The sequence below is a fragment of the Apodemus sylvaticus genome, chromosome 5, assembly GCF_947179515.1.
Source record: "Apodemus sylvaticus chromosome 5, mApoSyl1.1, whole genome shotgun sequence".
Classification (NCBI taxonomy): Eukaryota; Metazoa; Chordata; class Mammalia; order Rodentia; family Muridae; genus Apodemus; species Apodemus sylvaticus.
In genome coordinates, this window is record NC_067476.1 from 114,776,714 (window position 1) to 114,789,713 (window position 13,000).

The window sequence follows — 13,000 nt, forward strand, 5'->3', positions numbered from 1 at the left end:
ATGGATAAAGTATATCTTCCCATTTTTAATTTTATTTTCTAATCTTTTATTAAAGTCTATACTGAGAAATATAATATTTTATACACTCTCATTGTTTTAACAACTTTGAAAAATCATCTAATGTTGACTGATTCATCTCTAGCCTATTATGAGCATTGTAAATTCAGCTTTTACTTTCTGATCTTTTTTTTTTATGGATCATAGCTGCTGTTGGCATTTTTGGTTTTCTTTGTTCAAGAGCTTTGGACCGAACTACTTCATTTTTGTGGCAATTTGTGTTATTGCCAAAATTTGGTTGAAGAACTTTAACCAAAAACCAAAATTATATTTTTATATATAGTCCTTATCTTTAGGATCTTTACCTAGGATCATTTTGGATTAAAGAATGCACCAGACAGTTATTTGGTATGCGTGGGAGTTCTCAAAAGTTTCTTCCCAAAATTATACCCCAGACAACTCTGAGACATAATTATCTTCCATTAGTTGGGCACACCCACGCTGTCCTGTTACTTCTGCCCCAATGTTGGGACCAGTTATCCTCCCAGAACCTTGGGGTGCTCTGCCCTGTTGCTGCTGACCCCAGAGCATTGTATAGGTGTGGGTAGGGAGACCATGACAATTCACAGGGGCTTGGTGACTAGTAGGGGACATTCAGAGTCATGAGTTGCAGAATGACACTAACCTTTTATCAGAGACATATTTGCCAAGTCTCCATTCATCCTGTGGGAGATCCTTTTATTTTGCCATGGAAAAGCTTTTCAGACCATGTAATCATACATAATTCTGGGCATTTGCTTTTGTTCTGCATAGTTATTAGTGTCACTTCCAAAAGAACTATCATTTAGAGGATGAACCAAGATGGAAGAGATGGCTACACAGTTAAAGGGTCTAGGTTGGACTCTCAAGACCCCAACACCTCAGCTCACAGACTTCTGTAACTCTCTTTCCAGAGGATCTAGCACCCTTCACTGCCCTCTGAAGGCACCAGGCATGAACAGGATACACATAAATAGATGCAGATAAAATGCCCATATACATAAAATTAATTGATACGTTAACAAATGAATCAATTCTAGAACTCATTATGGTGGGTGTGGTTGTCAATACTGTATTGTTTACTTGAAATTTTCCAGGAAAGTGGAGCTGAAGTGGCCTTCTAACCCAGCCCGAGACATTCGACGTGGTAACTGCACATGATGGATGTGTTAATTAATCTTACTGTGGCAGGCATTTCATGCTGGATATCAAACCAGTTTTATTGAGGTGTGATTGATAAAAGTCGTGTTCACTCACCGTTGACTGGGATACCAGGTATGGCTGCTAATTTCCTGTAAAGTTCCTACCAGTGTGCCTTCAGTTTTCAAACTTATAAAGTTGACTTACACACTTATAAAGTATGCATTAGTAGTATGTAACTTATACGGAGTGAATGTGTATATGTGTAACTTACATGTGTTTTTGAATCATAAGTGATGACAGTTTGTCAGGGGAGGGGGTGCTAACGTGTTTTGGTTTTGGATCACTTTACAGGGAAATAGCGACAGCGATTTTACTCAAGTTCGTTTATGAGTAGCACTTGCTTATACTCAAGCATTGCAGTAACTCGTTCAGGGGCTTCACAGACCTGCAGATAGAGTCTTGTACTCCACCTAGTGAGAACTGTAGCATGTGAAACAGACAGTACTAAATCAAACCCATTTTCACAGCACGGACCACCAGTTCCCTTACAGCTTGCTAAAATTTGTTGGGTAATCTACTCATTCTGACTTTCTGAGGCCTATTACTTGCCTGGACCCCCAAAGAAATCATTTGTCTCTTATCTATGTCACACACCACTGTGACATGCAGTATAAAAGTCAGCTGCATTTGGGGAAAATAGCATTAAAATCTTGACTTGGCTGTTTCCTTGTTCTAGGGAGCAAATTGTGGTGATTATTTAGTCTTTGTGGCCAGGTTTCCAGGAAGGCAGCTGTTGGTTGCATGTTCAAGCTTTATAAACCAATCATTCTCCCCCCCTTTGTATTAGTCAGGGATCTCCAGAGAAACAGAACAAATTGAGGGTGTGTGTGTGAGTGTGTGTGTGTGTGTGTGTGTGTGTGTGTGTGTGTGTAGAATTCACAAGATATTAGATGAATAAGACACAAGTTAAACACTGTGGGAATGGGTTCTGGGGCAGGACAGAGGAACTGGGAAACAGGGCGGTGGCAGGCCATGTCTGCAGCCACTGCATTCGCTCAGCCTCTCTTGAGCAGGTGGTGAATTCAAGATTGCCTCTGGAAAATCCATGGGATTATAAACAAACAAACAAACAAATAAATACCTACTTTCAACCCACAGTTGGTGGAATCCAATGATGTGGAATCTGCACATAGAGAGGTCTGACTGTATTTACACACAGACACACAGACACAAAGACACACAGACACGCACATGGAGAAACTGTTTTAAGGAACTTGCTTATGCAGCCAAGGTTAAAGTTTGAGTTTGCAGTACAGTACAGGTTGGAAGCAGAACTCCTTTCTTGGAGGCGCAGTGCTTTTTCTAAGGCCTCCAATTTCTTTGATGAGGCTCACCCTCACTGTGGAGGGTAATCTACTCAAAGTCTACTGATTTAAATGTTAATTTCATCTAAAACAAACAAACACCTCAAAACAAACGTATTGGACCACGGCCTAACCAAGTTGACAGTTGCCACCAGCCAACATGAACTCACACCTTCAGCAGAGTGGAATTTAGATGTTAGTCTGAAGGCCAACCTCTGGGAGACCACTAAGTGGGTGCCACCAATGAAGCAGGGTCAGGTCCCCAGATCCTAGTTTATAGGCAAGGAAACTAAGCCTAGAAATGTATTTATGAACTTGACAGAATTAATTCATTCAGTATCCTAATGAGCCAGAGCTGACCTCAGGGTCACCCTGACACAGTGCCACTCTGGTAAGTCCCAGGTCCACACCAGTGGCCTCAACTCAATACTCACCGGAAAACATGCTCATTTTGTTTCCCATCAGAAACAGTTAGTGATTTGAATGTGTCCCCCAAATTCATGTGTTGCCACCTTGGTCCCCAGTGGCAGAAGGGCCTGGAGGGAACTGGGTCATTGGAACTCTGACCTGGTGAGTAGGATAAACCTCTCATGGAATCATGGGATATTGAAGGTGTGGCTTAATTGTCAACACAAGCCCTCAGGCTTTGTGGTGCACGTGTACTTGGCATGCACAGTACATCCCGCCGACAACAAAACAGAACAAATATGTAAAGCCCAGCTTTCTCCACTATGCTTTCTCTGTCTTATTATGTGGGCCCCCAAAGGCCTCACCAGACACTACCTCTGTGCTGATAGACATTACAGGCTCCAGTGCTTGAGCTAGATCGGCCTTCTACCCTTTGTACATTTCCTGGTCTCTGCTACTTTGTTATGTAACACTAAATAGACTAAAAACATTATAGCTAATCCTGGGCACATTCAAACCACAAACCCTGGGGGAAGGAAACAGGCTTAAGGTTTCTGAGCCTTCACCTTACAACTGACCACAGCAAGCAGAGCTCCCCCTCCTAAGGCCCATAGAACAAATCCACAGGGACTCGCTTCTAAAAGTGCTTTATTTAAATAAGGTCTAAGATGGGTACATTACAAAAAAAAAAAAAAAAAAAAGATTAAAAGGTTACAAAACCACGACTGCCCACTGAGGCCCCGTCCAATCATGTTAAGACACTGAAGTACATCTAGATTTTAAGTTCATAACCGACAGTTGAACCAAGTCATGTACCATTCCTAATAGGCAAGTTAGGCCGAAGAAAGAAAGACTCCACCCAGCTAAGAGGGAAAACTGAAGAATCACTAGTAGTAACCCCTGGAGACAGAGGCTTCTCGAACGTTCACAGCTTAAGTACCCCTGTGCTCAGATTAATGGGAGGGGGAGGGAGGGAGGGAGGTGCATCCCAAGATATGGTGAATACCTTCAATTATGTCTGAAAGGATGAATGTCACGCCAGGTTTATAGATGCTCTCTCATCTGGCGGAAGCCAAGCTTTACAGAAAACAACCTAAGCAGCTTTAAAACAGGCAGTGCTGTGGGAGTTAGCTGGGGCAGTCCCCTGCCTCCTCCCTCACCCAGGGCAAAGCTTACTCCTGTGGGACGTTAGAACTCCTTTGGTCACTGGACATAGCTCTTTCTTGGAAATGTATCCCTAACCCCAAGTTCTCCGTGTTACAAAGCTTCAAATAAAATTTGGGTTTTGATTTGAGGCTTTACTGTTCCTGTCATTTCCAAGCACCGGCATTTCTTGAATGCTTCTTGCCCTGTTTGGCCAGTTTCCTCATCTACCCTCCTGACATCAAATCCACACTCAGAACCACAAAACACAATCCGTACCAAGTTGTTTTTGCAGATTTTGGAGGACCATCATATGGCACGGATAAAATGATAACATCTCTCTATCTGGAAGCTTCTAGAAATAGTTAGGAAAGGAGAAGGTTGAGAATATTTCTTCCCAAACCATCAGCATGTCCCAGACCAACATCTCAGTCTTGGCCTGCGGCACTGTCCTGGGGAGGGGGGGGGAAGGGGGGATGGGGGGGAGGGAAGGGGGAGAGACGGGGGGCTCTCTCCCCAGCCTCGGCTCCAAGATGCATCTGTTCAGTGTGTTGGCAGTGTGCCCTCACCAGTAGCACAGGCATGACTGGTGTTTGTGCTTTGGGCCCTGTTCCAACTAACAACCTTACGCATTGTAGGCATCACCTCCCCACGGACATGGTCACCGAGAAAGTGAACCTGTGCTTGATCTCACCCCCTCACTCAGACGGAGGCCCGTGTTCTCGTCGCTTGGCCACCTGTAACATAAGCCTTCGTGGGGGTTGGGGGAGGGGAAGAGTCCAGATGCAGCCAAATCGCTTTTCACATGTTGGATTAATGCCCCCCCCCACCGCCTCGTGTGCTAGTCTTTTATGCCTCAGGATTTCAGGCCCACTGCACCCAATTACATAAGCCCACACTAATCGGTCTCGGAGTTCAAAGCTGCGAGGTGAAGTGAGACCAGTGAGAAAATCCAGTTGCCACTGTAGAGGTCTGTTCTGCTACAGCTATGTCAAAGGTTTCCAAAGTTCACAGGGAGGGTGGTGCTTGGTGCGGGTGTCAGGAAACAGGCCCTACCATGCTAACATCCTGCAAACTGTACCACAGCGCTTGCTTGCTTGCTTCTTTCGTTTCTTTTAATGTGTGTGTGTGTGTGTGTGTGTGTGTGAGAGAGAGAGAGAGAGAGAGAGAGAGAGAGAGAGACTAGAGAGTAAAGTCAGCTTTTCATACACACACTAAGAAAATGCTCTACCACTGAGTCTCATCCCTGGCCAATTTCCTAGAACTCCTGACCAGTTCTCTTTGGACATGAGAACTGATCTCTAGGGAATGTGCCAGGATGGATTAGTGAACATGTACCCCAACTCCCTTTCTGAACCCCATTTTTTAAAAGCCATCTATCTTGGCAACACCTTCTTGGAAAGCCTAGCAACCTAACGCCCAGAAACAAGTCACATACTGACACTGTCACAATGAGCTTTCATAAATCAGAAATAACTTCCCGGTTAGTGCGTGTGCTCCATGGAAAGCCCCCAAGTTCCCAAGGGAGAACTGTGGATCAACATTGGCTCTGAACATTCAAGATAAAGATAACTGGAAGAGAAATTATCCAAATCAGATTTTCTCAAATATTTGCACTCACAGAGCTGCTCTTTGTCTGGAGTAGAGGAGCCCCCACCCCAGCTCCCCACTGAGTTCAGAGTTTTTCTGGGGTGTATGCACACAAGGAAAGCTACGTCCCCCACCCACCCCCCAGTTCTGTGCTTTGTTGTCTTTGGAGTCTATGATAGAAACTGAGACCCACTGGGTTTCCATCCCACTGTTCATGGGATGGATTATGCTGCCCCGGAAGAAGTGCAAGGTTGCTAAGTGCTACCCAGCAAAATGGCTGGCCACAAGCCATGTCTGAAAGCGCACAACGAGATCACAGGTGTGGGCCTCTGAGAAGGGCAAAGGACAGTGACATTCCTACACAGGAACAGGTCTGCCGCAGGAACAGAGTCCACCTTCCTTAAAAGGCACACAGGTCAGGGTCCCTTAGCTGCTCAACTGCTTGGCTTCTAGAGCTTTCTTGAAAGCAGGTAGGCAAGAGCACCCTGTTGTGGCAAGACTCAAAGTTGTTTGAGTTGCGGACTGTTCATCTCACCTGGTTGAGTTTCATAGACCAGTAGCAAGTACATCCACCTGTCCAGCCTCAAATGCTACAAGTCACACAGGGGACCAGCTACAGGACAGCATCCCGAATGGAGGGGTTACGGGATCAGCCCTTTCTGCCAATGAGGCTGGTTCTAAAAATCAGGGGCATGACTTCTCAAAGGCTAAGCAAGCGCTGTCCTCTCTGCCCACACCCATGGAACTCCCTATAGAGCTTCCCTACTCCCTATGTTGAATGAGCAACAAGACAGGTCTCCATTCTTGGAATCCATCCTCATGCATAAGGTAAAGGAGCTCGCATGTGCACAAAGGCCAGAAAGAAAGGCATGCAACTTCAAACACAGTGCTCCAACTCCATGTGCGAGATGCTCTTACTGGTGTGGCAGTGGGCTAGGCTTAAGGCGCCTGTCGTCTCAGCTGGTGGCTCAGAACCTTCCCTTCGGTCTACAAGTGCTTAAAAACTTTTGAGTGCCATTTATCCCAGCATACACCTGGCTCAGGCACATGAGCAGGTCAGAGTGAACTGAAGTGGCAGCCAGAGAGGAGAAACACCCAGAAGCCTCCACAAATCCAAGAACAAAGGCAGAATCTATTCTTTCCGGGCAGTCGCATAAGATGGGGACATTAATTGTGCTTTCTACAATGATAATCCTTCCAGTGCAAAAACTCATAGACTCATTGCATCCACCCCGAGGTGATCTTGCTTTTCCATTTCATTGGACTTGCCCCAAAGGCATGGGGCTGCCACTTGATGAATTCCCAAGGATCTCACGGTCACCCATCCTTCTTGGCAAATGAGAAGAATCTCTGCTGTAAACCTTCAGACATTCCAAATGGTGAGCCTGCAGCCTCCTCCTCCTCCCTGTCAAACATGGCAGATAAGTGCGGCTGTCGTTGGCACTGGAAGAGGCAAAAAGCCTCCACCACTCCCCTGTTCTTCCTGCACAGGAGCACTATGTGTGCCAGCCACATGGCACCTGCTGGCTGCTTGGAATTTAAGGGAATGTAAGAACATCAGGGAGGCATGTGGACAGAGTAAGTACACATATGCACACTTGCCTGTGTGTGCACACATACACACACTCAGGAATGAGAGCATACACATTGCGGGTCCTCCTGAGAATGAAACGAAGAAGGGCCGGGATCCAGCTGTCTGCTGCTTCTGTGTCCTACTGCAGGGAGCAGTGCTGGCTTTGGTTCATGTGAAAACGTGTCTGTGGAAGGATGCCTAGCTTCCCACGGGTCTCCTCAGGTCAGCCTCAGGTCCTGGAGAGTCTGGGTTGCCTTCATTCCCGTGGCTCAGAGGGTCTCGGGGGTCTCTGCTATCTCCTCTAGCCTTTGCCGAATCATTAGCCGGAGCACAGTGTACCTGGGGACAAAAGCAGCCCGAAGTAGACAGCAGTCTGCAATATACCTCTTGTGCCTTTGCTGCCACCCAAACATCACTGGAGCCAACCATCCTGTCCCTTTGCTGTCATCACTGACCACTCCCACCGACTTCACATAGCCTTCCACACTAGGATGGCAGGGACGAAAGAGGTCCATCCCAAGTGAGATTCTTTCACACTGGTTACAAAGTGTGGCAGATGGAGACTAGAAATATGAGGTCACCAACAGCAGCAGAGACAGGTTCAGTGAGTGCTTACTATACCAGAGGTACCTAGCACAGTACTCTACGAAGGCACTGTGCACAGTACTCCACATGCAAGGTATCTATCTCATGGACCTTCATCAAGGCTGGAACATACACAGTTACCAGTATTTCACCTTTGGGAGAGTCTATTAAAATGGCATCCTCAGATGGGTCTGCCTACACTAGTGCCTGCTTTTGCAGAAGAGGCTCTAACAGCTACAGAACATGCTGCTTCCTATCTAGTGGGTAAATCATTTTCCGCACAAAGTTCATGAGCCGTGGCATTGCAGATGCTGGAGAGAGCATCATGGTACAGGGGTCAGGGAGCGTACTCCTCATGCTCGGCGTTTATACTACATAGCAAAAGCTATATCCAATAAAAGCTACTGCCATACTAATTACTGAGAGTAGCAAAAATAGACTTGGATGTATTCTCCAGCACCAGATTAACAGCCTTCCAGTATATCCACAAAAGAAGGCCTATTCTGTGATTAAAATAAAATATCAATTCCTCCCCAGAAAGAAGCTTTGCTAAATTCCTCAACCCAAATGAAATTTCCAGAAGAGACACATTTAAAGGAAAGGAGGATGGGGAATTCTTTTAGAGTGGACAGCTCGGGCAGTTACCGCGATGCAGGCCACCTTCCTAAGATTCTCAGGACCTCTGGGTCTGAGCATTCTTTGAACTCCTTTGTCATGAGTCCCAGGACCTGTGCTAACCCTTAAATGACCTCCAGACTTTGAACTCAAATAACCTCAGACTCTGAACCACCTCTGAGGGAAAGCCAGCTTCCTGCTGGGAGCCTAGTCACGTGGCTGAGGCAGCACCCAAAGGTTCGTGTGTGTGTGTGTGTGTGTGTGTGTGTGTGTGTGTGTAGCCTGGTGTCCATGCAGGGATGTCTGGTAATAGTCAAATTAATATAGGTTCACAAGACTTCAGTTAGTTCTTAAAATAAGAAGTTGTTCTGAAAAGCTCAGCCCAAGTCCCTCTCTTGGAGAGCCTCCTGTTACACACGTGGTTATCATGGTCTTGCCTCTGCCATAAGGCCCTCACCAGAGCCAAGCAGACGCGGGCTGTGTGTGCTCTTGAACTGCTAGCATGAGTTTCATTATGTGCTAAATAAACCTCTTTTCTTTTTAAATTACCCAGCCCCAAGTGTTTGGTTACAGAACAGACAATAGACTAGTATGCAGGAGAAAGTGAACTCCCTGTCTCTAAATCCAGATTCCAAAAAGATCTTAAGCCAACACATTCTTTCCCAGAGTTCTTTCATGAAAGATATTTTGATATCTCATATCGAAATAAGCAGCTAACACAAGAAGTGGGAAACAGAAAACCGGTGTTCACGGCCCTGTCTGAGATCTGGGTCTGTCGGTGGGCACACCCCCAGCCCCGCTCCGCCCCAGCACCGGTCCCCACCAGCCAGCCCAACAGAGGCACTTCTCTCTCACTGGGGCCCTGAGACCAGCCTGTGCCCAGACAAGTGATGCTCACTTGCGCATCAGTTTCTCCACCTCTCGGTCTTCTTCCTCCTGGAGTTTCTGAATGAAGCTTTTAAGGACTGGCATCTCGAACTTTATATACTGGGCCACCTGGGGAGGGTGAGCAAATCCCATTGTTATAAAAATGTCTTCGCCATTGCTTTCCTCAAGGCCACAAAGCCATCAGAAATCTATTTTCCCATTAACCCAGAATTTCCTCAGACAAGGGCCAGATCTCTGTCTATCCCAGGCTGGTCAAGTCTGCATGCGTTGATCTGCATTTACATGACTCCATCTTAATCGTTCTCGATGTCCCATTCATTGATTGTTGTGATCCACAGCTCTAGTGACTTTGAACAGAAGTTCCCTTTCATGCAGGGATTCAGATCCAGAGGAAGAGCTCCTGGGGCTAGGAGTGTAGCTGGTGGGCTCCAGGTTCCCTCCTGGGGCTAGGGGAGGGGGGCTCCAGGTTCCCTCCTGGTGCTAGGGAAGGGGGGCTCCAGGTTCCCTCCTGGGTCTAGGAGTGTAGCTGGTGGGCTCCAGGTTCCCTCCTGGGGCTAGCGGAGGGGGGCTCCAGGTTCCCTCCTGGGGCTAGGGGAGGGGGGCTCCAGGTTCCCTCCTGGGGCTAGGGAAGGGGGGCTCCAGGTTCCCTCCTGGGGCTAGGGGAGGGGGGCTCCAGGTTCCCTCCTGGGGCTAGGGGAGGGGGGCTCCAGGTTCCCTCCTGGGGCTAGGGGAGGGGGGCTCTAGGTTCCCTCCTGGGGCTAGGGGAGGGGGGCTCTAGGTTCCCTCCTGGGGTTGGGAGGATAGAGGTGGGCTCTAAGTTTCATTCCCAGAGCTATAACAATACAAAAACCAAAAAAAAAAAAAAAAAAAAAAAAAGGCGCTTAAATAATCTGCTTTGGTCTACCCAGAGGGAATGTGAAGAGTCATCGTGGCCCAGCTTCAAGTCCCCAGTCTCTGGGCATCCAAATCAGCACTTGCTCCAGCGAAGTGACTGGCTCCAGAGAGTTCCCAACCAGAACTCCACCTACTGCTCCACTTGTCCAAGGGCAGTCTTCTTCTACCTCCCCCCTCCCCCACCCTCAGTGCTGAGCTTCACCAAGTGGCTTGCAGAGGCCACTGGAATCCCTGCAGACTTCACACTCTAAATCTGAGTGGAGGCTTCAGATGCGTTTCCATGATTAGGACTAGTTTCTTCTTTTAAAAATTGTTTACAGATTAATCACGTGTGTGTAATACATGTGCATGTACATATGAATGTGTACATGTGTGTTAATATAGGTGCTCAAGTACTTGCATGCACCATAGTCATGGTCATGCAAAGTCTCACCATGGTTATGGTCAGAAAAAAACCTTATCTTTCACCTGGTTTGAGACACTTTCTTTGTTGTTTGCCACTGCATAGGATAGGCTAGGTGGCCTGAGAGGAGACTCCTAGGAAGTCTCCTGTCTCCACCTCCCATCTCAGTTAGAGCACTGAAATTACAGGTACACGCTACTATATCTCATGTATACTACATAGGTCCTAGGGATTCGAACTCAGGTCTTCACACATGTGTAACTCTTTACCCACTGAGCCATCCCCCTGCCCCTGTACTAGCTTTTTTATGCTCCAACCGCCTGCCTAGGAAGCTACTGCTCTTCAGCCTGGGTCTGAATAAGATATGAGTTTGTTCAGAATCTGACACAGGGCTGCTGCTACCAGATAACAGAATCATGAGAAAAAACATGGATGACTAAGACATTTGGATTTGGGGATGCATGTTACTGTATGAACTAACCCCTGAGAAAAGGAACTCACTATTGAGTTCTTGGTATGGAGAGCATGCTTCCGAAATCCTCAGAGACCCGGCACTCTTCGGAGGCTCAAGAAAGTTGTTCCTCTAACAATCCCCCCCAGGGCCCGCCCTCAACTGATCAAAAGAACCTGGTATTAAAGGATGGCGGCCAAGGGGACAAAGCTCTGGTCACGTTGTTCTGTGGCCCAGTAGGTCTTCCCACCCTCATTTGAGGAAAGATCACCAAGCAAAGAGGCTCACGTCATAGGTGACCTCCTCCACCTGGTCCTTCTCCATCAGGAAAACTTTGGAGATCTGTTCACAGGGGCCCTGGAGGATGCGGGCGATCAAGGGGTAGTCGGAGTTCTTCAGCTTCTGCTTTTCTGAAACATAACCAGGGAAGCCTGAGCTCAGCCCAAGACCTTTCTCCCCAGGAGTGGTGGCCAATTTAAGGGTCAAAATGGGCCCCTCAGGAGACACAGTTGCACAAGTCAGACTGTGCTAGGATAAACTATTCAACATCTGTTTTTAAAAGTACTCCCCCCTCCCCGCCACACACACACCTCAGACCTTCTAGAAGATGCCACTTGGGAAAATTTTGGCATCTACCTCTAGAGAAAATCCAGTTTCTTTTCTTTTTTCTTTTCTTTTTTTAGATTTATTTATCTATTATATGTAAGCACTCTGTAGCTGTCTTCAGACACCAGAAGAGGGAGTCAGATCTCTTTACAGATGGCTGTGAGCCACCCTGTGGATGCTGGGATTTGAACTGATGACCTTCAGAACAGCAGTTGGTGCTCTTACCTGCTGAGCCATCTCTCCAGCCCCACAATTTATTTTCTAATAGGCAATTAAGTTTGGGGATTTAGTGTTGTTGCCCACATGGCATTTCCCTGTGGCACTTGTGATGTCCCCACCAGGCTTGGGGACAAATAACATTTGGAATTTTAGGAAATCTCAACAACAGAATAAAGGGTTTTCTCGTTGTTGTTGCTGTTGTTTTAAAAACTTGCTATTCTGAGTTAGTTGAAAGATTTGAAGTGTACCGTGAGCTCTTCAGACTTACCACCACTGGTGTGGACCACGTACAGCGCGAACTCTTCTGCCGAATTCTCAATCTGAATCAGGAGCAAAAGAAACTCAGTAAAATACCCCAGCCTTGAGCTATCCCCTCTGCCTCCACAGTGCAAAGCCAGACTCTAGGCTTCTGCAAAGTAAAGGTCGTTTTAGCTACGACCGGGAGGTCAAGCAGCAGGCAGGGAGCTATCGATCATGCCAGAGAATGTCAGCCAAGCATCGTTCATCTGCAACGTTCAGGAGAAGACGTGGTTCAGGTTCCAGAGGTTTTCAGGTTTGGGGATTTTGGCAAAAGCTTTGCCAGCTAATCTTCTCTTCTACAAAAACCTAAGACCCAAGATTGCTCAAGTTTCTGAGGTTGGAGCATTTTGGATCTCACACTTTCGGACTGGAGTACTTAACACATACCAGAATGTAAACACCCTTCACACGTGTTTACTTATCTCATACTATAACATCTCGTGCACGTGGGTACCACCCTCCTTCCACACAAAAGAAAGCTGGAGCCCAGAGAGGTTATGGCCACTTGTCCCACCCAGCCATCTGGGCTAAGGACTCAAACTCAGAGCCTTGCATCCTAGGTCACACTGCCTTCCATAAAAAAAAATAAGAATACTCAAGCCAGTAAGATGGCTAACCGGGTAAGGGTGCAAGCCTGCCGACCTGAGCGTGATCCCTGGACCCCACACAAAGGTGGAAGGAGGAATCAATGCTACCAAAATAAAAAATTACAAGCTGGGCGGTGGTGGCGCACACCTTTAATCCCAGCACTTGGGAGGCAGAGGCAGGTGGATTTCTGAGTT

General features: G+C 47.1%; 1 protein-coding gene across 4 annotated transcripts in view; it reads right to left on the reverse strand.

The window, feature by feature from the left end:
• Positions 1-3,582: 3,582 nt before the first annotated feature.
• The window catches only part of Rassf2 (Ras association domain family member 2), a 45,132-nt gene continuing 35,714 nt past the window's right edge, over positions 3,583-13,000 (reverse strand). For all 4 annotated transcript variants that reach the window (XM_052183690.1, XM_052183686.1, XM_052183688.1 and 1 more), the window contains 4 exons: positions 12,187-12,238; positions 11,382-11,503; positions 9,356-9,453; positions 3,583-7,596 (listed from right to left, as the gene is read on the reverse strand). In XM_052183690.1, coding sequence (XP_052039650.1) covers positions 7,527-7,596; positions 9,356-9,453; positions 11,382-11,503; positions 12,187-12,238 — 342 coding nt within the window. In that variant the 3' untranslated portion in view covers positions 3,583-7,526. The remainder of the gene's footprint in view (positions 7,597-9,355; positions 9,454-11,381; positions 11,504-12,186; positions 12,239-13,000) is intronic.